Source organism: Anneissia japonica, unplaced genomic scaffold (assembly GCF_011630105.1).
Source record: "Anneissia japonica isolate Jap-2015-1 unplaced genomic scaffold, ASM1163010v1 scaffold284947_len354889_cov159, whole genome shotgun sequence".
NCBI classification, from domain to species: Eukaryota; Metazoa; Echinodermata; class Crinoidea; order Comatulida; family Comatulidae; genus Anneissia; species Anneissia japonica.
The window spans coordinates 213,994-239,698 of NW_022746767.1; the positions used below are offsets into that span (position 1 = coordinate 213,994).

At 33.0% G+C, this 25,705-nt stretch overlaps 1 protein-coding gene across 1 annotated transcript in view; it reads right to left on the reverse strand.

Annotated features, from left to right (window-relative positions):
• Positions 1-5,708: 5,708 nt before the first annotated feature.
• The window catches only part of LOC117120283 (dual specificity mitogen-activated protein kinase kinase 1-like), a 32,650-nt gene continuing 12,653 nt past the window's right edge, over positions 5,709-25,705 (reverse strand). Inside the window, exons 4-11 of the mRNA XM_033265293.1 lie at positions 18,123-18,200; positions 17,352-17,403; positions 13,865-13,989; positions 10,599-10,803; positions 9,236-9,297; positions 8,550-8,611; positions 8,319-8,364; positions 5,709-7,030 (exon numbers count right to left, since the gene is read on the reverse strand). Coding sequence (XP_033121184.1) covers positions 6,923-7,030; positions 8,319-8,364; positions 8,550-8,611; positions 9,236-9,297; positions 10,599-10,803; positions 13,865-13,989; positions 17,352-17,403; positions 18,123-18,200 — 738 coding nt within the window. The 3' untranslated portion in view covers positions 5,709-6,922. The remainder of the gene's footprint in view (positions 7,031-8,318; positions 8,365-8,549; positions 8,612-9,235; positions 9,298-10,598; positions 10,804-13,864; positions 13,990-17,351; positions 17,404-18,122; positions 18,201-25,705) is intronic.

The window sequence follows — 25,705 nt, forward strand, 5'->3', positions numbered from 1 at the left end:
AGGTCGCAGGTTCGAGTCCCGCCAGAGGCATTTTATTACACAATTTCTTTATTCATTTATTTACAGGACTACATTCGTTGAGAGCTATGCTACACGATGTATTTATTAAGTCCTTTATTTGAACACCGTATTTACCTTTCTTTGATTATTTATATATATATATATATATATATATATATATATATAGGCCTATATAATGACTGAATAAAAAAGGCATACTAAACAAAAATAGGCAATCAAAAAAATACAGATGTGATAGAAAATATATAAAGTCAATGGGTCTATACGTTAAAATAAAAAAAATAATATAGGTAATATAATAATAATGAAAATAATAGTAATAATAATGATAATAATAATAATAATAATAATAATAATAATAATAATAATAATAATAATAATAATAATAATAGTCATATGAATTACTAAAAAGGATTAAGAAGGATCGTACATTGGTGAGACTGGCACCAAATTCAGACTCAGATTCAACAACCACAAACAATCCATCCGCAATCATAGTAGGGTTTCCCTGTAGCCGACCACTTCAACTCCCCCGGCCATTCTATAAATAACATGCGCTGTAGGCCCTACTCTCATTGCCAGTAATTTCCCATCCCTTAATAAAAGGCGCATATCTGAATGAGACACATAATCAAACACAAAACCCACGTATTCGGACTTAACAAGGACCTCGGTATGATCAGTGATTATAATTTTCCTTATTCTTAATCCTTTTTAGTAATTCATAAATTACTAAACCTGGGGTGGATGCAGGGTAGTGCAACGGTGCGATCGCACCCCACCCCGCCCCCGAATTGTATTAATCATTTTTCTATTGCATTGTTGATATGAACATTATAGTACCTGTACAATTTTTAAGGTATGAGAGTGCAATTTCCAGGCACATAGAGGTGCATATTCTCAATATTTTTGCGCCTCAGCCCCAACCATGGTGGGCCTGAGATCGTGTGGACTCTCACGTACCCCCTACCTCTAAATACTGCATCCACCCCAGGTTGGTTTTCATGAATTATATAGGCTATTCATCAAATTAAATTGTGTTAAGTGTTCTACATAAAAACGCGCAATGTATGCCTCCATCATTTACTGAAATATGATCATGTTTGTACTTTTTGGGGTTGATTTGGAGAGTATTGAATTTCATTTAATTTGTTTGGTTTTTTTTCTGTACTAATGGTACAATAAGACGGATAAACACAAGAAGAGGGTGGCGGAGGGGAAAAGCAGCAGTCCAACAAAGTGACCTAAATTACTATTCAATTTGACCTCCCAAAACATTAATTTTACTCTTTCTATAAAATAAAACAAACTTATATAAAATTTGAAATTTGGGTACTGTATATTATTAAAATTTATCTAAAATGGTATAAAATATGAGGATATGTTGGCAATGTGAGAACTAAAACGATTCATATTTCTTTAAATTAAGTTGGATGCGATTGAATGAATTCGTCGGAGATCTTACTTTAAACTTCATTTCATTTTGTATTTAATCAAATTCCGTATAGGCCTACTAAATACTGACCAAGAGATGACTTGACTATTATGAGCTTACTAGCCCAATTAAAGTTGCTTATATGATGGTTTTCTGTTTAAATGTCTTTTAACACTCATGTAAATTTAACTCCGGCGTAATTAAAAGTGAATTTTTCCCAAGGGTGATACCTCGGCCACTGGGCCAAAATCCCTACGGTGACCGATGAGATGCCCATTGAGACTCTCTTGGGGTGGTAGGACCTCTCTTGTCTCGCCCTTATACACCCACTGTCTCAATTCTAAGGAGCCAAAACGCCTGAAAGTTTTTAGTTACTAGAGTTCGCCCGCCCCATAGAACATGTTAAGACCGTTTCAACTCTTTAGCTTAACTGAAACAATTGAGATTGATCCTTTGACGTATGCGTCGCATCCGGGTCATAATTGGCGATGTCATATCAACGTCGATGCCAGTGCGACGATGTAGTGGATCAATATAATGTTGTATTACAGTACAGTAGAACCTCGTTTTTACGTACCCCAGTTATACGAATCCTCGGTTTTACGTACGCCTCGTATCGACGATGATGTCATCAAAAACCCCGAAAATATTTAAAACAAACGGCCCTTTTCAGAGCAACCATAAGTAAAAAGACTATAACAATAAACTATAACAATAAACAAACCATAATGCAACGTATTTTCATTAAACAGCAAAGTTGATTGAGTCTAATACCGTGTTGTTATAATCTAAAACCACGTGAACTAAGTGAGATGAACAACTACCGATGCCAGTGCAGCGCTCATGGGTTTAGTTTGTCTCAACAGGCCCAGACAACACCACAGCTCTGTTGTTTAAAATAGGCATGAAGGAGGATTCCTAAGTTATACCTTTGTTGTATAGTTATAGGTATTATCTTACAATATTTTCATGTTCTTTATTTAAATAAAAGATATAAAGTGATGAATTAATACACTAGACACACGGTTTTATTTGAACACTTTATTATGACATCGTAAAGTGATGAATAAAAACACATGGTTTTATTCGTAGGCCTAGGCCCTAGTAGAGGCTTGGTCTAGCTAGCCAGCTAGGTAACATCGTTCGTTCATACATACGGACGTATATTGAGCGTTATGTACGTATTAGGTCAAAGGTTACCACAAATTATAACCCAACCTCTATTTTACGAATCCCCCGATTTACGTACGCCCTCCGGTCCCATACCGTACGTAAAATCGAGGTTCTACTGTATTGCATTATAATTTAATATCAGGCAGCCCACAGAGATCCTACTACATATATACTTTTTTTTAGTTATAAAATGTGGAAAAAAAACTAGTAATTAAAAACTCCAATGGGTTTCAGCTTTTGTGATTAAGGCGCTGGCCTATCATTAACGTCGTAAAACCTCTAACTGAAGCCTTTGGCTTCTATTTTTTGTGAGCTTTCGATGGGCTTCTTTGCGATGCCACTTTTGCAAAGTAAATGGTGGGGGGGGGGGCTTCTTTCTAAAATGAATGCTGTAAAACAAATGTCCGAATGGGAAAATAGAATCGTGTAGTACACGAATTGGTCTCATAGCTACAGCATCAAAACAATAATAGGAAATTTCACATCCTGATAGAGAAAATATATATTTTACTAAAAACTATCATCATCCTCAATGCCTGTTCTAGCGCATATGCCAGAAATTTTGTAAATGCCATTACTAGTTCAAGATATATTTCAAGTGACATGTTCTAAATTACATTATGTAAACTTACTCTAAACTTCTAATAAATAAATACTACAGGCTTAATAAGAGTATAATAATTGGAACTGTTTGACAATAGATAATATTATTTAATGGTTATCTACAATATAAAAGATTTTTAATCTTTTCTTTGAATTGGGAGATTCTTGAGCAGTTTTGCAATTTTAATTGAAGCGAGTTCTATATAAGATGAACTTAGTTGAGATGAACTTTGCCGGCATTACCCCATGCTAAAATACCATAGTTAAGATATGGTAGTATGAGGCTGTTGTAAATGGTTTTAAGTATTTGGTCAAGCAAAACATAATGCAGTTTAACAGGATAACAGCAAAATAACAGGATATGTTGTTGTAAATGTTAGATATATATGGTCACCAGTTAAGTTTTTTTAAGTCAAGTTATTTTGTCGTGATCACAATTTAATGTCTGTACCATTAAATTAAATATTACTCGGAAGTTTTTTGAAGGATTTACTGAATAAAGTAAAATGTGTCTTATGGATATTTTTAGTAAGATGCTTTGATGAGTAAACATGTGTTGACTCATGATTAATAGTATTAATGATAAATTGTGAAAAAGAAAAATCAAATCAGTTTGTCTCATGCTTTATAGATTTATTACATTATTGACAGACGTTTGTTTAGCTGAACTTTCTTTCATACAATCTTTTACAATGTTAGAACAGAATAACATTACATAATAATAGAAATAATAATTATAACATATCAATGTTTAATTATGTACAATACACAGCTAACAACCATTCTATTTGTTTAATTAAATGTATATAACCATGTTTTATTAACATGGTTTTGGTTTTACAAAAGATCATGATATAATATTGGTTCATACATCAGGATTAAATAAAATATAATTTAATATATGGAATATCATTTTTGTGCAAGTATTTCATTTAATTTTGTTTTTATTCAGAGATAAATGACTAAGTATTATATGATTACAAAATTATCTGGTATCTATAACAAGAACAAAATACTATCATAAAATATAGGTAGTAAGCCTGCATTATTTCAGCCAATGTTATACATAATTCTACAAGATCATCAAGATCATTTATTGCAATGGAATGCAATACAAGTTATGTCATGAAAAGGACCATTCTATTATTATATAAGTGATGTTCTCATTAATGGGCCAACTACAGTAAGTACTAACTTGTTTTGTTAGATATTATGTCTCTGAGTCAGTTCCACACTATAATTTACAGTAAAATACTACAGTTTTCGTAATAGCATCACTCTGGGAAGCATTGTTGTTTGTATTTAAAATTATAATAATTATTAGTTAATACTATTAAGTTAAATTTATATATTTTGAAGGCAGCATGATATTAGCAACAGTTGAAAAGTTCAACAGAAAAGCACAAAGAACTTGTCTAATCTACTTTCAAAAAATAACCATCTATCTAAAGATCTACAGAAATTTTATACAATCTATGATTGCCCTTATGAGGGCAGCAAACACAGTAAAGGCTGCTAACATTATGGGGGCAGCAAATATTTTTTAGTCATGCCAATCATTATCAAGCAGACAGAATTTGTAAATTACAACTAATATTTGACACCTAAAAAAATCATTTTAAAAAGCACATTTCTAAGTAAGATACCTAATCACAAATCGGGCATTGTATCACAGTATTGTCAATGATTGTGCATAATATTTTATATATTCGTTAAATTAATCATACAATATACTAAGATACTTCACACTAAAAGATCTGTATCGCATGTACTATTCACATAATTATATAAATATATATATAATATATACATGTAAATGCATATAAATATATAATTATATATTATGATATATAATTATGTATGCATACTAGTATATGTATATATGTATATTGTACTTCCATGCACACATTATAATACATAAAATACAAATAATATCCTTTGTGTAATAAAATAATACATCATTCTTAAATAAACATACATCAATTTAAAATAATATTTTCAAATAACTCATAACAAATGAGGGTTAACATATTTCAGAATTTGTTTACATTATGGAAATACACTCACTTGGAAAAAACCATAAGATGTCCAGGAAATTAATGCAAGGTCAGGGAATGCGACCACAGGGAAAACAATGGGAAGAATTAGCAGTAAGGCTCATCTTAGCCAAATTCAATCTATTGTCATACATACAAGTAGAATATAATAAGTACATATTATACATTTTAGTTCTACACTTTTCTTGATTTTCATTTCAATCTGACATTGCTGCCACCCGACAAAAAGAATGCAATTTTCCAGTAGTCCCTAGAGTCTAAAGCCTAAAATCATGTTCATATTGTATTAGTTTTACCTTGGTAAACTTCTAAAAGTAGTAAGGTTTTGCGCATTCGCTGTCAGTATAATAATGGCAGGGGCGAAAGCTTGTTTTTCGGCCTGGGGATGGGGGCGTGAAGATTGAGAATGCAGAACTAAATCTCGATTCCAATGGTCATTTTCAGCATGTTAATCCAATTATTGGAGTTAATTTGCATCCATAGGCACCTCCTGCTCCCAGCATAACATTTACTTTTAAAGAATTTTGTGAATTACTCTAATGAAACTTAAAAGGGTGCTGCATGATAGCAGGAAAAATGTCTAAGCACACTCACATGGTAGGAAGACATATAATTAGTGTCTCACTGATCAAATTATTAGAGAGCCCTCTCTAGGTTTGTATTACACATGGATTATTACTTATAAAATCATTGGTGCAACCCATCATTTTGTGCTTCAAAATGTGACAACTGCCATGTTTCCGTGGAGAATAACAAGACTATTTCTATAGTACAATTCAGCACTACGAAAACAAAGCCTATGATATAGGCCTAATATCGTAAGTTAAAACCATTAATCTATATATTATGAATTACAATAGAAATGATAAAAACAATGCACACAATTATATTATTACAGTATCATTGTAATTATAAAAAGTAATAACATTTTGAAACAGAATGATAAACATAATAATAAATTAACTAAATATTATAAATTATAAATACAATTTTGATAAGGAAATATATTTCGGTTTTTAATGTATTTGTGAACAAATTATTTTCTAATTCATTTAATGCATCTGTGAAGATTTAAATGTCCTCAACATCTTAAGCTGTATTTTGCCATAATATTGCAAAATGATGCAATGTTTACATTACATCCATCATCAACATAAAAACTGTAAATAATATATACTAAGCTCTTATATCACTGAATAGAAACATAATATGGGGGGGGGGGGAAGGGAGGGGGGGGTATGAGGATAGGTACTGTTAATCATTGATCACAACCATGTTATCAATTCTATCACTTTGTTATCATCTAACTACTTTCATTTATTACCATATTTGATACAATTATGCTAACACTTTCCTTTCAATCATACTTATAAAAGAGTATCTTGTCAGTCATATTCAAAGAGTTCCCTCTATCCAGCAACCATTACATACGATGTATCTAGTAAGCATTTGACTACAGAACAAGAGGGAGGGACTCGAGACACACACACACACATGAATCACACATGATGCATGTGTTCAAACCTCATATAACCACATACATCATAAGTATGTATACCTATACATTATATCATCTCTATTTTTTTTTCTGATATAACTGGATTTGATTGTCTTAAACAGTGCCCTCTGGAGTTTACACAGACTGGGCTGAGGGTGAGTTTTTCTTTAGGTCCATTGTTGTACAAAGCCAACCTGCTAGATCAACTTCTTCTGCCTCAGACTTCTTGGTGAATGGGTGGATCTGAGAAAAATTTGAGGATTTATTAAGCCATCGCAAAAAAATGAAAGGAATACTGTGAAAGGGAGTTATTTTCTACAGGTGTTAGATCCAAAAAAAAACATTTAACGGATGTAGAGGCCAATGTCCAAAAAAAAATATAACTTTATATTACCAGGGAACTACAGACATTATGCAGGCAGTTGCGGCACCAGCATTTGAAATCTGGGGAGGGGGAAAGGTCCCCGATGAGAGAAAAGTCGGCGTGGTCATGACAATTTAGGGGTTTCAGAAAAAATATAACTTTATATTACCAGGGAACTACAGACATTATGCAGGCAGTGGCGGCACCAGCATTTGAAATCTGGGGAGGGGGAAAGGTCCCCGATGAGAGAAAGTTGGCGTGGTCATGACAATTTAGGGGTTTCAGAGGCTTATTTAATCGATTTTACATATAGATAGTCCACTAATATGTAAAAAATACATTTATTATTTCTCCTAGACTAATTGTGGTTTTTCTTCTTTTCTGGGGGGGGGGGGGGGGGGGAAACTTGGGGGGGGGGGAAATACTCCTCCCACCGTAGCACTGCCACTGTATGCCGGGGAGACAAGTAGCAAAACCAAAATATATGAGCAATGAAAGCTTGTTTAAACAATGACTTCTTCCAACTTGGACCCCTGCATTATGACCCTGATGAAATAGGTTTTTAAAATCTAATAAATCAATCAATTAATCAATCAATCAACATATTGTTTAGTTTACCTTCATAATCGATGAGAAAAATTTGAGGACTTAAATTAAGCCATTGCAAAAAACATGGTATACTACTCGAGAGAGAATCTTCTTCATAATCAATGAATATCTAATAAACCAATAATCAATCAACTTTACTGTAATCTTAAATTAATCAACCAATCAGTAAATATTTGGTTTAATAAAACTTATTAATTATTAAACTAATAATGTATATGATATTTAATATAAAAAAAATTGTATACAGTATACACTCAATTGTTAATCTTACTTGAATATTATCTATTGCAACTATTGTCTGTAATTTTGCCATCGTCTGTCTATTTTTAATGTTTTTCTATGTAATTTTTATTTAAAATTAAACATTATTTTTTGTAATCTGTATAATTTCGATTTGTAATTTTATATATCAGTCACACCATATGCTACAATGGACTGTTTTTGTATGTGATTTTCTACTGAATAAAAATACTCATACAATTCAATACAAATCTAATAAACAAATAATCAATGAAACTTTATATAAATCAATTAATCAGTCAATCGACCAATACTTACTAATAGGTACTTCAGATTCGCCCTCTCTTGTGGATTCTTGATTAAGCTACAAAAAGCAAGAAAGTTAAAGACACAATGAATAATCTGACAGTCATTTCTAAGTTTCACTCCATCTATAATTAACAGAATAATGGATATTGTTTGTGTCATGTAGTGTAATTAAATGCAAGACACAAAACACCAAAACTTTTGTATAAGCACAACTACAAAAAAAAAATGGAGACTACTAACCATTTGTCTACGAAATTGACAAATTCTTCTGAAAATACAGCTCTTGGTAATTTGGGTGGTGCCTGAAAGATAAACATAGTGAGTTAATGTTTATACTGTATATTTGTTGGTTACATTCAGATATTAAGGAGTTCTTCAGTGAAGCCTAAGCCAGTGAATTGAAGCAGGGAAGGTAGAGTTATGGAACAGTCTAAGCAGCAAGTTCCAAAAGGCAGTGGCAGTGAAAGTACTGTATCTGAAGACTGGAGCCAGCATTTTCATGAAATGCGTTCTTTCCGGGAGATTTTTGCTTAATGTGGATGTGCGGGAGACCCTGAGGAGTTTATGGAAAATCATGCTACTCGAGAGATTTGGGACCCTCACTAATCTCAAAGCCAGGTACTCAATAAGCCCGACAGTCCTCAGCCGACGGGATTCTATGGAGAACTTAACGCCAAGTCATGCTAGCAACAGATCATATTTAATGACAATCCGTTCAGGCTGCCATCGACAAACAGCAGACAGTGTTGTGTCATATAACTCTATCTAAGCGGAGCTGGATTCCATGGTCGATGGTCGTACTATGCAGCAAGTACTCGGCTTTAGATACATAAACATCCAAACACAATGAACAACCCTTCCCCTATTGCTGGGGAGTATTCCTTGCCCAACAGCATTCTCCCATGAATTAAGGAAACAAAACTTACATCATTGACTATGTATTCAAGAAGCTCAAAAATGGCCATTGGTCGAGCATCTCCTCCCTTATCTAGTACAATAAAAATTTGTAAAAATGATGAAAATATTTTTATATCCTTTATGGTAACTGCAACTTGCAAGATTCACACGTTTGCTGAAAAATTAAAAAAAATATATATATTTTAATTTAGTTAGTAAATCATACTAACTACATGTTTTAAGTCAGCATTTATATATGTCTAGCCTATAAGAACTGGTACATAATGCCATGAAAAAAACATTAAATCCTGCCTCGCAAGGCTCCATCTATACGTGCGTAACTAGGCCTAATACCGTTCCTGTGCGTAGGCTTCGTACCTGTCTCTTATACACATCTACACGCCCACCCAACACAACACACATACAGTACATACCCTGCAGTGTTGCAGATAGAGCCTAGGCCTAAGCCCTACATGTATTTCGGGATCGATATTAAAATAAACTTCATTTTTCGGAAGACTGCTTACTACCAAAACCTATTAACTATAATTTTTTTAGTATTGTTATTAAAGAACTGAAGCTTACTTGAAAGAAAAAGTAATTTTTATGCACCGATTCTGTTCCAAATCTTCGCGGCGAAAACTTCAGGCCCCATCCATTCCCATGTGATTTCTAATTTCGTTACTATTTGTTGAAATTTATTTACTCAACTGACATCCATCTCATTGAATGAGGTCGGCCGGCACTGGATGCAAAAGATCGTAACATAGAGGATAAACAAGGCGGTTCTCCTACCACGGATCTAGGCCTGCCTTGCCCTGAGTTGTTATTTTGATAAACAACTTAAATAACAACGCCCTGGCCTTGTTTATGACATTTTATGGCTGAGCGAGCGCCATAGTATATTGGCTTAAGATAAGAAATTTTGTTTCATTGCTCTATGACATCGTGGAAATCACATTTTTCGTGAAATTTTCGGGATATTTAAAAAAATCGGGAGATATTAATAAAAATCGGGAGGGCGGGAGACGGCCTCAAAAATCGGGAGAAACCCGCAATTCTCGGGAGAATTGGGATCTCTGTATCTATTTAAATATATGTATGTTTTTTAATTCCTTTTCTTTTAACTTTTGTATTTTATGAAACTGTACCACTTTGAAAAACAGCACACAAGTACTGAAAGTGCATGCAGTAGAAAGACAGAATAAATAATAATAATAATGCAGGCTCAGCTGAATTACTGTACAGTATGATGTGAGCCAATCAAAACAATGCAAAGCTTTAAGTAAGTTAACATTTATAACAATTTTTTTTCTATTTGAATTTTCATAATGTTGTAAACATGACTAGTGTGATATTAGCATCTTATAAAGACAAAGTAACATGACTTACTCGCCATCGGCCTTCCTGGCGGTCTAGTTGTCACTGGTGGAAGCGATTTCTTTGGCTCCTCATACTTTAGCTTGAAGATCTGTGCAATTTCTTTATCATCTGGTGGTGGGACAGGATACCGGCCTATTGCCATTTCAACTAAAGACAAACCCATGCTCCAGATGTCAGATTGAACAGTGTAGTGAGTTCCCTGTAAGCGCTCAGGCTAAATTAACAAAAATATCAATAGGAAAATACTAAAAAAAAATGTTTATAAACCATTCAACACAAAAATATTTCATCTTAGATATTGTCATGCTATTTGTTGAAGCCAGCGATCTTGGTTGTAGGCCAGATGTGTGTTATGTGCTTTGTTTCTGAGGTCATCTTATTATTTGTTTTGTCCATACTTTTGATTGGTCTACCAATGGGTTATTTTAACTACTGAGCCAATTGGTTAAAATTCTATCAGCCAATCCAGATAGGATAATACTGTAAGCAATGGTTAGCCATAAATCAAGAATTTTAAAATGATTCATATTCTGATCAATCATGATTTTCCCATTTTCAAGTTCAAGTTATTGTCAAAATACTAAGTAAAAGAAGTTTGCTTTCCATGGTTCAAAAACTAAAAATTCAATTCAGCAACAGAGTATTTTTGCTCTTACAGTATGTGGAAATAGTCTGGCCATAAAATTTGACAATCAAAAAATATTAATGGTATAATGAAGGTGGTTTTAGTTGTGTTGCTAATAATAGCACATGAGAAACTACAGATTGTGTGTGGGACTGTATGTTTGATACTTAAACAGTCAACTGAATTTTATGTTTACAATAAAAATGCAAATTAGCAGGCCTACTATAGACAGTTAAAACTGTCAGAGTTATATTTTCCTAAAGGCATTAAACACACAAAACTTTTATTGTGAAAATAACCCTAATGTTGCCCAATATACTGTATGGTAGAAACATTAAATATTGGTTCTGCACACCTGTTATTTGGTTAAATACATTTTTAAAGTTTTAGGAAATGAGTAATTGCATTTTATTAGTCTACTATAATAGACATAGACCATATTATTGTAAGTCAATCGTGACGTCATCACTGAACTCCCAATGTTGTTTGCCTATCCCCCACAGTCTAATAATTTTTCAATTAGTGGACGCTTGGCTTGATTTCTTCTACGTTCATGTGCAAAAAAAAATTCCTCATTTTTTCGTCACCGCGAAGATAACGCGCAACGCGTTGAAAATTGAATTGTAATTACTTTCATAGAACAAGGTTAATTAGAACCTGAAGAAAGTTACTTTAAATTCAATATTAAGTATAAACAATTAAAGCAATTCCTTGAATCAATGAACCCTAATAAACTAAGCAAACTGAACGTTTATAATAAGAATATTCTAGACCTATTTTAAAGACTCAAGGAACGAATTAGATGTAGGCCCACGGCCAGGCAGGAGGCCGCTGAGGCCTCCTTACTAGCATAGGTCGTACTCTTGCGTAGTTATGAAATCGTCTCACGATTTTTACCTGTCTGGACATGCTTTTAAAAAAGTTTATTTCTTTGACAAACAAGTTCTACTAACACAATACAAATTACAAAATAGTTATTCATCGTATCCGTACTGTACTGCTGATGTGTAGGAGCACAAATCAGCATACGCACGGCTAAATGTAAATACGCACACAGTATACTGATCATACACTATATAGCAACCGATGACTGCTACAACAGTTGGTTATCAAAGCTAACATTAAAAGACGGCGATTGACCTAAATCAATTAGTAGAGCATGCATCTTACACTAGCGGAAAATTTTTATACTTAGGTTAGGTTTAATGCATTCAAAAATTTCCTTCGGACATTTCAGGCCCTCAGGACATTTTTTCAAGCATTAAATCCAACCTTCGTATAATAATTTTCATGTAGTGTACTATGTGGAGCTCTACTAATTGCTTATTGGCGGATCCAGGAATTAGTAAGAGGGGGCCCAGTGAGAGACTTTCACAGATACAGGGTCCACCCACCTCAGCCCCACCATGGTTGGACCTGAGGCCTGAAATTATATGATTACGGCACATCTAGATGGCCGGAAATAGCACTCTCGGGCTCAAATTTGAATAATTTTCTTTTTTTTTCAATCTTTAATTTTTTTTTATTATTTAAAAGAAGGATGCTGGCAGGCTGACTGCCCCCCACTCCCACCCATCTTCCCCCTTTGAATTCACAACTGAATATTGATGACAATGAAATACAAGCTACTTTAATATTGTCTTCATAGAATTCATTACAAGAAACACCTCACCCACATGAAGAAACCATTTTAAGTTCATCACATTTTATGATCATCATATTTTATGGAATTTAATCATGAAATGTTGAAATTAAATATATTCTCATCACAAATCATGCAATATGGACTTGATCAATTTCTTAACACATACAATTTACAATGTTTATATCGTCTTCCAAGTTAATCCAATTTAACTTGTTTTATAGACCTGTCACTACTCTTAGTACTGAATCAGGCAAGAATTTTAAATCAAATTGAACGTCATGTACAGTATTCCATGCAGATAATATCCAATATGGTTAGTGTTGAACTGTTATAGGACAGGAGGATGGGAGGATATAGAATTGAAATAACTTCTTAAGTATGGTCTGGAAATAGTCTTGAAATAGCATAGCCATACTATAAGAACTTTATCAACTGACCTAATAACCAATCAATATTTCTCACTTTATTACTGTACTTTTTTATATTCTAATTGCAGTTTAATCAATGTTTTCAAATCAAATTTAAAAACATGTTCAAAATTTTTGTTGTACTGCAAACTTATTCCTTATTATACAGTATCGTTGACTTTTTTTTAATTCTTATTTTATTTTTTGGCTTTCTCTCTTTGTATATTATGTTGCACCTTGAAATAGGTTTCTACATGGCACATTATCGTTTATTATCTGAAGTACGTTATTGGCTTACAATTGAAAATTTGAAAAAAAAAAGTTTCTAATTAACAGAAAAATACCATATTGTATACGTTATGGTTTAAATTGGCTAAAATAAATTTAACCTTTTCTCGTAGCGAGCACGAAAACTAAAATATCTGTGTCTCATTATGAAGATATCTCTGTAAAGCATTAACAATGCCACATTCTTAAATGCTACTCAGTTCAACTATTAGCAACAGTACGCTGCTTTTAGGATGGCCAGCCTCATGTTAGTATTGAGGATACCTTTCACATTGAGGATACTGGATACAACTAAGTAACAAGTACTCACCGACATGTAGGACCGCGTACCAACGAAGGAGTTTGCCATCGAATCGATCAGCTGACCACTTACGCCAAAATCACACATCTTGATTTCACCTCTTGAGTTCACCAGAATGTTTGATGGTTTTACATCTTGGGTGACAAAAAATAAAAATTAAAGTATTTGATTAAATCATATTAATATCAACTAATAATGCTATAATAAACTTTTAATAGGTCTCTATATAAATACATTAATCAACTTCTTCCCAAATATGTGCCTGGCCATTGCCTACGTTCATCTGATCTCAATTTAATTTCTGTCCCTCGCACCAACACTAAGACCTTCGGACACAGATCATTTTCATTTGCTGCAGCCACACTCTGGAACGCACTACCACTTCACATTAAAAAATCAACATCTTTTGCTTTATTTTAAAAATCACTCAAAACGCACTTATTCCAACAATAACATGAAGCGCCACTGATAATTACTTCGGTTTTTTAAATGGCGCTATATAAGTTCTTACTTTATTATTATTATTATTATTATTATTATTATTACTGTCACTGATACAGTATTTGAAATGGATTATTTAAAATAAAGCAGCTAAGTATTTGAACTGCTAAAAACTAACATATAAAATTATTAGCTGGTAACTATAAAAATTTGTACAGAAAAATATTTTATTTTATAAAATGTACCATTCTTTGCAATAAATCCTACCTTAATTTGGCTGGTAAAAAATTTATTTTAAACCACAAACTTTATTCAATAAGTCATTAATACTACATTATCTTCTCACTACTTCACCATTCTCATCTTTCTCATTCATATCCTTATAATTTTCATCACCATTCCAGTCACATTCTCACAATTCCTATTTATAACTATTAATTCTCACTATGCTTGATCATCACCATTATCTTTATCATTCTCACCATCGCCATCCTCAATGTCATTACTCCCATACTCATACTCATCCTCATCAGCCTTCATTGTCACTTTTATCATCATCATCATGATCATCATCATCGTAATCATCATCATCATTCTTTTCCTCAACATCCTCATCCGCATCATCAATCTCTTACTATAAATCCATTCTCATAGATTTTATTCTCATCTTTATTTTAATTCTTACAGTACCATCATTTTTATTCTCATCATCCTCATCCTATATCAATTTTATCACCATCAATCTAATTATTATCACTATTATTATCCCCATATTCTATCATTTTCATCCTCATGATTCTTAATTCTCATTCTAATCAGTCATTTTTATCAAATATTCTCACGATCTTCACTCTCATTCTCATCATTACCAACTTTTTCATCCTCATCATTAATTTCATCTCCATTTATCATCATATTCATTCTCATCCCCTTCATGTTCATTCTCTTGTAAGAAATTATTCTGGTTATCTCAAACAATGATTTTCCGACCATAAGAACATGGTGGAGGGCGCACCACAACACACTACACCTGCGATGACACGTCAATTAACTGATGAAGTTTGCCGAAGACGGACGATTAGTATTTAAATGTGGTTTTAAAAAAAGAAATTAAAAAAACACTATGTTCATTCTCATCTTCATTGCCATTCCCATCATCAATAACACCACAAACCATAAATAAATCAAGAATTGAATTAACATTCTCTATATGTTCTGTTCAGTGCACTCTGTGTTGTACACAGTTGCTGTCTGTGTGTGAACGAGCACATACAATACTTAACCACAACTGAATATTGATTGATAAACCAATTAAACCATGTGACAGGTATGCAAGGAAATCCCTCAAAAAGGGTTAAAGGTCATGTAAATCATTCAGCAAATTAGTGACAGTACTTAAATACATTCAATGCCATACGAAATGAAATGCTACTGTAAAAATATGTTCTCAACACAATGTACTGTACAATACTGTGATAAATGGAGTCGGACGTAAATCCATGTTCAAAATGTGATTAGGGTATGTTAAGTAGGTTTTTATTCAAAATTTTGAAGCTAACGAAGCTAAAAATGCAAAAAGACTAGGCCTACATCGTTCTACATAATAAATAAAAGGTATAGCTGTGTTAGTCTAATGATAAAGTCCACGAAAGCTAAAGCTATTAAATTTTATAGTTACTGTAGTCATAAAAGTGTTGTTGTCATTTCTTATATTGTACATGTCTACAGCAAAACAGTAGCAATCACAGAAAATGTAGATTTTCATGATGACTGAGTAGAAGTGGTAGAAGTGATTAGTGAAGCAGTTGAGGATCTGTCTTTTAAACTCGAGGTTGGGGTTCAAATCCCCTTTCAGGCACGTTATTTTTACACTTATTTCTCCCGAACCCCAGAGCATGAAATCATCATGACTCTGGCACTACATGGAAATGGTCTGATGCATTGCTCTCCAGCCTTGCTCCAGCAGGATTTGGAATACTCCTCAGGGAGAAAAAGAACTGGCACATTCTCATTATGAATCCAATAACTGGAAGGGGGAGAGGAGATATTGTAATGATGCTGCAATCATTTAACATTATCTTTAATACAATACAGAAATAAAGCAGTATAAAAACAAATATTGTTAATATCATATTTTGTTTTTTCATTTGGAATGGGTACACAAATTATGTTTAGTTATTTATTATATAATACAATTTATTATAAAACTGTAACCCTCATAATGTTAACAATATTAAACCATTTTATAGTAAATTAATATCCTGCATTTAGTTCATTAAAACTATATCATAGCTGCGCAGTACTAACATTTGTATTTTGTTTGTATAGTTCTGATTCATTCTTTCAATTGTGTACTGTATAGGTGTTAAAAAACCATTGGCAAAGGCAGATCAGTTAATCCTGCAAAAGCTTTTCGGGGAAAATGACAGTTAGTAAAAACATATCAATATTATAATAAATGAGTTATTATCACTATAAAAAACCTGACCTAAACAAACATACACACATTAATAATAAAACACAAATTACATTGCATTAAATCTTTGACATACTGTAGTGAACGTGCTGTGGTCAGTGAATCACGGTGAATGTCACTAAACCGTCTAATCAATCCGAGCACTGCTCGGGGAGAACGAACAGAAAAATATTTGCTAATTATAGTAAGCGTATGATTTCTATTCTGAAATGGCTAACAGGGGACAACCATATTACACAGCCACTTAAGACTCTAGTTATGCTTGTCATCGAGTTATCAACCAAGACCTACATAAGATAAAGAATAAAATTTAGAAGTTAAAAATCTAACATTTAGGGGTTTTTTAGGATATCATTTATCATTATCTATAAATTTTATAGGCCTTTTATAATTTAAAATGTTTTAATGTGCTTTTGTCCATGGTTTTTCTGGAAATTTAATGTAAAAACTGTTTTCTTGATTTTAATGTGGTTTCTTTGAATTTCCTTGTCATCATAGACATCATTAATAATAAAATACAGTCAATATCCACCAAATCATTACCACCACTCACCAAAAAAACAATTAGTAAAATCTTACCTCTGTGCATTATGTTGTGATTTACTCTTAAATATGACAAACCCCTCAAAACCTGACAACAAAAAAACATCAATAACATTTACATTTTTAATAGCATTTACAGTATTAAATTTTAAACTATCATCAAAATCAATTGATGGACATGTCAACAAACAATCAATAACATAGAACACTAGTGTTTTCGGAAAGAACCTCTACTATCTCTATTCAACCAGGAGTAGCTGACACTACAGTCGAACACCTATTAAGGGGACATTTTTGGGACCAAAAAAAGTGTATCCATGAAAGAAGTGTCCCCCCAAATAGAGGTTGGCTGTAATAATAAAAGATATAATTTCCTTTGCTTTGTGGCCAAAAAAAATTGTCCCCTTATATGAATTTACCCTTAATAGGGATGTCCCCTTCAGTGATGGTGCCAGCGAGGGCAGGGAGGGCATTCCCCCCTCTTCCCGTGAACTCTACACCAGGGACTTTTTATTCCAAGACTCGGACCGAGGCTCCAGCAGGTCCTTTGGTTTGGGATCCCGTCAGACATGTTGGACACCTTGTAGGTTCTGTGACCCTTATACGTTCTTTGATACTATCATCTGCAATTAAAATTAATTTTCCCATCAGGAAGTAACAGGTAATACGAAAATTGATTGCTTGTTTAACATTTAATACAAAGTATTATTTTACCAGACATTTGAATTATAAATATGGTTAACTCCATCGATCACACATGGAATTTGTGGGCAAAATATAATTTATGAACATTTATAATAAACTTACAGCTATTGTGACTTTTCCCAGAATCCTTTCTGGTATTTTATCTGCTCTTTTTAATACAAGATCTAAAGAACCACCATCCTGTAGATAAATTTTTAAAAAATAATTAATAAATTTAAACAAAAATTATAAAATACAATAACCACAGAATGCGGGAATACTGTACATGATTTATATAGAGTTGACAATACATGAAAGGATTGACAGTTTAAAGATGAAAAAGGCTAAATATTTTTTAACAAAAGCATAATTAATGATTATTGAACCAATAAATGATAAAAAATAACTTATGGGTGAAATGAATACACAGGTGGAATGAATGAAGAACTAATGAAATCTTTTAAAAAGAATAAACCGTTAATCACTGAACGGCCTTATAGGCTTATAGCATTGTAGAATGCCATAACAAAAAATAGACACGCCTGCAGAATTGAAGTACATTGTCAGCATGTGTTCTGTAGGAGTTTGGGACAATAGAATCATGGAAGTACTGGTATTAGTATGTGGGAGTTTAATTGACCAACAAAAAATAAATACATGAAATTTTATATTGAAATACATAACAGTTTGATTAAATACACCTACACATTGAGTACTTTCAATATACAACATAAAGAAATAATAGTTAGCAAATAGCAAACTGCTGCCATATTTTAAGATCAGAGAAATGTGGAAAACCCCTTAAAACATGATTGAAACATTGAACTGCTCAAGTAAGTTACCAACCTTATCTTTAAATTACCAGCCAATTAGAATAACAAAACAGCACTATAAATACTGTATGTGTCTATGTGTCCAAATCATTACTGTATGTGCCAAATTAATGAAAAGGGGAGAGGTGCTGAAAGTTTCAGTCTTGTGTTTTGATTAAACTCTTTAGGTTTTTAGGAACCTTCGTCACACAGTTCAATCAGACTACATTTTTTCCGAGATACCAGTGTTAGAAAAAGTGGGTGTGTCCTGCATAATCATGGATGACATGGACATTTTTTAGATTCATTGATTTAAAAATTCTCATATTTTCTAGTTCAGCTACAGAGAGAATACGGATAAGGCCATCACCTGCTTAAACATTTCTTGTAGTTAAAACTTTTGACTATCTTTCAAATACACCATAGGTACCAGGCTTCAGATTAATAATATAAGCTCTTACCATTGCGTTCATACAAGAAAATCCCCGATCCAGATATTAAGAAAATGACAGTGGGGCAATGGTACAGGAAGTTGGAAATTGGAAATGTATATGTTTGATTTGTTAATGATAGAAATGATGTCAACTTGGTAACTAATAATGCTCCCTAAACCGATAGTGTATCCACTTCCTGGGAACGGTTAGAACAAACCGATCAGGGGTTCTCACTCGCATATTAACAGTTCAGCTACAGTTAGCTCCTGATCTGGATGTTAAGGTTCTAGTGTGAACTTAACTTTTGTCGTATAGGTACACTGCCAGTCAGCATGTGTTCCGTAGGAATTAACACAATAGCATGAAAGTACTGGTACTGCACATAGGTGGGAGTTTAATTGACCAACAATAAAAAAAAAATTGGTCTCAAACCATTGGTTTCTATTGAATATACAGTTTAATTCAGTACACCTACAGTCATGCTGTGTACTTTCACAATTACCGGTAAGCAAGGATTTCTTTATGTTTTCTACAAATCCACCACCCACTGTTAATGATCAGTGTGTTAGCTTACCTGCCAACCGGAAGAAATGCATTTTTTTTTATTACACTTCACAGATGTTTATGCCATACAGTAACGTTGACATAAAAAAATCAAATAAAATAAATTATTTTTCATCAGAGTAATGAAGAATTTATATGAACAAATATTGTTACCCTGTCTCATCACATTTTACTATAATACAAGCCAATTTTAAACAAAAAGAGTTAATATTTACAAAAACTTTGTATTACGTTTTTTGTACAATGACAATTTACATAATTTTTCCTTGTTTTTCTTCTTTCTTTTTATTTAATTTCATTCACTAAAAATGAATCATAAAGCATTTAAGGCAGATGGGGACCTACTGTAGCACAGACACAGTCCATCATCCGTTGCACTCATGTCTTCCAAAAGAATGTTCTCACAACATTGCCAATAAAAATATTTAGCTTGCAGGTTGCCAATTGAAGACCCTGTAGTACAGTTTTATCATAGTATTTTGAATTTTTAATGAAATTTCAAGGAACAGTATAAATATGAATTATATTGATTATGTACCATAGTTGAATATTAATTTAGACCACAAATATTTCAATTTTTTTTTTAAATGATCGTAAGCATATTACATTCTAAGTTAATTTACCAGAGATAAGTACATACTAAAAAATTATATGGTAATTAGTATTTTTCCTGAGCTGTATAGTATTGTATTAAATTCTGTACAGGTATTGTTAACTGTTATTGTATATGCCATACTATAATGCTGAATTCTATTCAGAAAATCAATGTTAAAGTATGGAACGATTATAATACAAACGGCCTAAAGTAGGTAACAACCATTGTAGCATCTTGCGATTCAATTATCTCTTGATTGGCTTACGTGGAGAGGTTAAAGGTTAAGATCCTCTTGTAGAGGTTAAAGGTTAAGATCCTCTTGATTGATATTGTGAAATTGTATTTGTTTATTAATAATCTATCACTGTGTTTAATAAACTGGGACAGCCAATTTCAAAAGCAAATAATATTTATATATAACTTTAATGATGTTTGAAGCTCAAAACAATTTTTCTAAAATTTTCAACATTCTCCAAATTGATATACCGGTACACAGTGTCTCCCACTTGAAAAATTTTTTCTGGTAAATTTGTCCATATAAATTCAGCAATGCGCACAGCGTGAGGCTTCACTCCTTTTGAGTGGGGTTTAATGACTTGAAGAAACAACAACACATTCATAGCCTAGGCGTAGACTGCAATGATTAATTTATTGAAAGAGGGCCAGTCTAGACTACCTAGGTGTAGTGTGTTTGATAGTTCTTGTGTACAGCAAATTTGCCTTGCAATCCATTTTTTATTGTGAAACACTTAGAAAAAAAGGGAAATATTCTATATTTTCCTGCAACAATACTGATTGTTGTGTCCACTATCCATGCTTTGAAGGTTTGATCTCTTTGTGCGAACTCTTAGGCCTACAGTATAATACTACTGTTTATGTTAAATCTTCCCCATTATTAATTAATTGCTACATATATCTATTATTTTATTGGTATCATTATTCTTTGAAAAAAAACCCCACAAACTTGATATAATTATTAGATTTTTCTTATGTCACCTTTTCTTATTATAAAAATACTACATCATTCATATATTCAAATGAGCTTGATTCAGGTTCTATTTTAAAATACATTATGTAGTCTACTGTGTTTACAAAAACTCTACCTACAATACAGTATTTTATCCCTATGGGAAGAAATTAGGCAAGTCAACATTATTCCATATGGAATCAAATTCAAACTCTGTGGTTATTATACAAGTACACTGTATTTATTTTAAGAACCAGTAAAATTTCCCCAGACTTAGTTTTCTTATTTTTTGGCCAATTTTAAACAGGCCCAAAATGTTCTTATTTTTCACATACTTTTCAAAGATAGAAAATTATTGTTATAGCAATACATTATGGTATCATAGAGGGTAACATAGTCACAGTTACTGCCGTTACTGTATGCGACTACTGTAGCTTGATTTGTTGGTTTTTCATGTGTTTTTAATACTAGAACCTCAATTTTACATACAGTATGGTGCTGGAGAGTGTATGTAAATCTGGGTATTCGTAAAATTAAGGTTTGGATACACTTGTGGTGACCGTTGACCTAATACGTACTTAACACTCAATAAATGTATGTTATGAACGAACGATGTTACCTAGGCCAGAAAAATAAATCCATTTGTTTAGTGTTTTTATCTATCACTTTACGATGTCATAATAAAGTGTTAAATAAAACCATGTGTCTAGTGTGTTAATTCATCACTTTATATCTTTTATTTAACTAAAGAACATGAAAATGTTGTAAGATTACCTATACGACAAAGGTATAACTTGGGAATTCCCCTTCATGAATACTCCAAACAACAGAGCTACGGTGTTGTCTGGGCCTGATGAGACAAACTACAGTAAAACCATGTGCACTGTATGCACTGGGAAAGCCAACCAATTAGCATTTATGCACGAAATTATTCCTACCCAGCTCAGTAAACTCAGACAAGTTAAAATTTTACTGTTCCCTGGTATTACTTCATGTAGAAAATTTTGTCAAAGGAGTTTTCCGAACAAAGCGAAGTAGGAAAGAAATTATTTTGAGTACCGTCGGTTCATCTCGCTCAAGTCCAGGCAGCTTTAGATTACAATAGCAACATTGCTGTTGAACGCAAATACTTTGCATAGGGTTTGTTTATTGTTATAAGTAAACAATAAGCAGACAGAAGTAACAAATCTCTTTATACATTATGATGGCCCTGAAAAGGGCCGTTTGTTTTAAATATTTTGAGGGTTTAGATGACGTCATCATCGGTACGAGGCGTACGTAAAACTGAGGGTTCGTATAACTAAGGTACGTAAAAATGAGGTTCTACTGCAAGAAAAACTCATTCGACATTTTACCGAGCCTTTATTTTTGTTCTTATTTTTTTAGCAATCTCAGCCTCAGTGTTCTTATAAAATGTGTTTTTATAAAAAAAAAAAGTGTATATTGTGATCTAATTGCTAGAATAAGATGATGCAGTTAAATAATTTTGTTACAACTGAATACAGATCATACAATTTTTTTAACACAGTGATGTAGGCCTATACACAGTAGTGGAATGCGATAAAATTAGATTACTTTTAATGTCAACGGCTGATGACACTTTATCTGTATGTATAATAATACTCAATACTGTACTACGGTACATAGTAAACCTCTGAATGTACACTACCCAGTTTTATACGATATTATGTGACGTGCCCATACATGAGCGTGATTTGACATCATCATGGCACATATAAATGATCAAATCACAAATTTGTCATAAAACATTTCGAGTGTGTTAATGAACAGTGGCAAGTTGCAAAAGGGTTGGAAATGTTATCATCCGACATTTTCAAATGCATGCTAGGAAAAAAAAACTGCATTAGTCTGCAAACACACTTTATTATGATGAGGTATGAATGGCCACCTGTGGTACAAACATTAGCTCAAGTTTCGCTCACCTTTCAGGAACATAATATCATCATGCATCACAATTTGCTGTTCAAAAAAAAGCACATTCAAGTAAAATTTCTGACATTATTTATCAAACATCACAAAATTGAGTTTTATCATCCACTATGGGAGTTACAATTCTATTGTACTTTGTTTTTCGTATGTCATTAATTTAGCTGCCAAGCACAACAAATTTTTAAATGGGATTAAAAAGTTCATGAATCTTACAGTAGGCCTACTCTCACTACAGTGGTCAATACAGTAGAATCTACTGGGATGCATGCATTCTTTACAAACTAAAAGTCACATTTTTGTCTGACAGTGTCAGTAAAATATAATTCTTTTATTTCTACGCCAATTAGTTTTATAAAAAATATTTGGGTAACCAAATTTTTCTACCCTCATCTGTAGAAAGAGAGCAGCTTACAGTAGCTCAGTCAGCTAATCTGGTGGTAGCTACTGTGTTTGCGCTGAACCGTGGAGATCTCTAGGTCCCCAGTTCAATTCCCATCGCTGCCTCTCCTTGTGTTTCAGCTGGAGGACTAAAATACAAGTTACAATAGCACACTGTCTTTCAGGTGAGACGTTTAAGTTGTTGGTCCTGTGTGCATTTATGGCCCATGTGCACGTTAAAAAACGCAGTACACTCTTCAGATAAGAGTAGGGGATTGTCTCCCGGTGACATACTGCCCAATCACCACCAGAAGGACCCCACTGGAAATAAGTCTTCTTCTAGACTTTCGTGGGCTATCCTTGGTGTTTACACAGAATAAATCCAATCCAATCCAGAAAGTGATCAAGTTTGCAATCTACACAAGATATTGCTGATCTTTTTTAGCATACAGTAGTTTCCCTGTAGGCTGTACAAATGATTCAGTGCACTACCCTAACTGGTTTACAACAAACTACTGAATACTGTGTTCATTGTACAGGTATGTACTGTACTGTAGCACTATATGAATGGCATTGTAGAATTAGTAGAAAGCCAAGCCGGGATACAACAAGCTTCCCAAGTGTAAAACCAATTTCAATTATAACAATAAATTATATTTTCACAATAATAATACTAAGACAACAATTATGATTATTATAAACACATGTCTACTGTGCATGGGTAAACCTACTGTAGAGTAGTTGTCTCCACTCAACCTAAATACAGTAGTATGGTACCTGCTACGTACAACTCAACCAAATAAACTCAACCAAGAACCACACAAAAAAAACCATGCGAGATCATTCTAGTGTTGCAAACTTAATTATCCAACAGAATTACTTACTTAAGCAATTATAAAGTAAACAAAGATTTACCAGTATAGTCAACCAATATTGATGTACATGTACAGTTTAGTAAATTTGCATTTTTATTTTATTATTTTATATCTTACAAATTAAAGTACAGTAGGCCTACCATTAAGGTAATCCCTCATATAAATCAAAATTTTATTACAACTTCAAAGAAGTAGCAAAGATTAAGCACCAAGGTCATAACATGAAAGAGTACAGCTGACTGCATACTAGTAGTAACAGGAAGAATTAAACAAATTCCTGTTGAACCGGAATATAATTGTATGAAGCTAAAGAAGATAGGAATGTACATGGTAGTATAGATCTTGGGAAGAGTCATACAAATGAATGCTTAAAAACAGATGCTTATATCCCTACTGTATGATACTTATACCCCATTGTAAGAACAAATGTATAGGAATTGTATTGTATTTTCTTTCCTAGTACTGTACACTTTTTTATAAGAACACTGAGGCTGAAATTGCTTAAAAATTAAGAACAAATTGAAGCTGAGGTAAAATGGCAAATTAGGTTTTCTAATTTTTCATTTTTTTTTAAATGGAAAAACCAAAAAACTGTATTTGCACCTTGTTGTGACTTTGATACCCTTTGTATACAGTACAGTTAGATGTTTTTTCTAGGGCCTTTTTTTTCCGTGGCCTTTTTTTCAGGGGCCATTTTTTCCGGGGCCATTTTCATCTACATTGCAGTAACAGTAGTACTGTATACTACTGTACAATAATAATTTTCTATGTTTGAAAACTGTGTAAAATACAGTAAGAACAAAATAAGAATATTTTGAGCCTGAAATTGGCCAAAATATAAGAACACTGAGCCTGGGCAAAATTTTACTGGTTCTTTTTTAAAAGAAAGTTTAGTGTCTGAGGCAAGGCATAGCACAGTAGTAGGCAAGACTTTTTTTAATACCTTGTTTAGCGAATCCACCACCCACCAGTAATGATGATTTTTAATAAAATTGAAAATTTTTTTATGGTCGATTAGCACACTTGCCACCACAAAAAATTGGAAATTTCAGAAAAAATGCAAGTTCTTGTTTATTTTTACTACACCCGCCTCTGCCTTGAAATCTCCAAAAGGATGTGTATTTCTTCCGA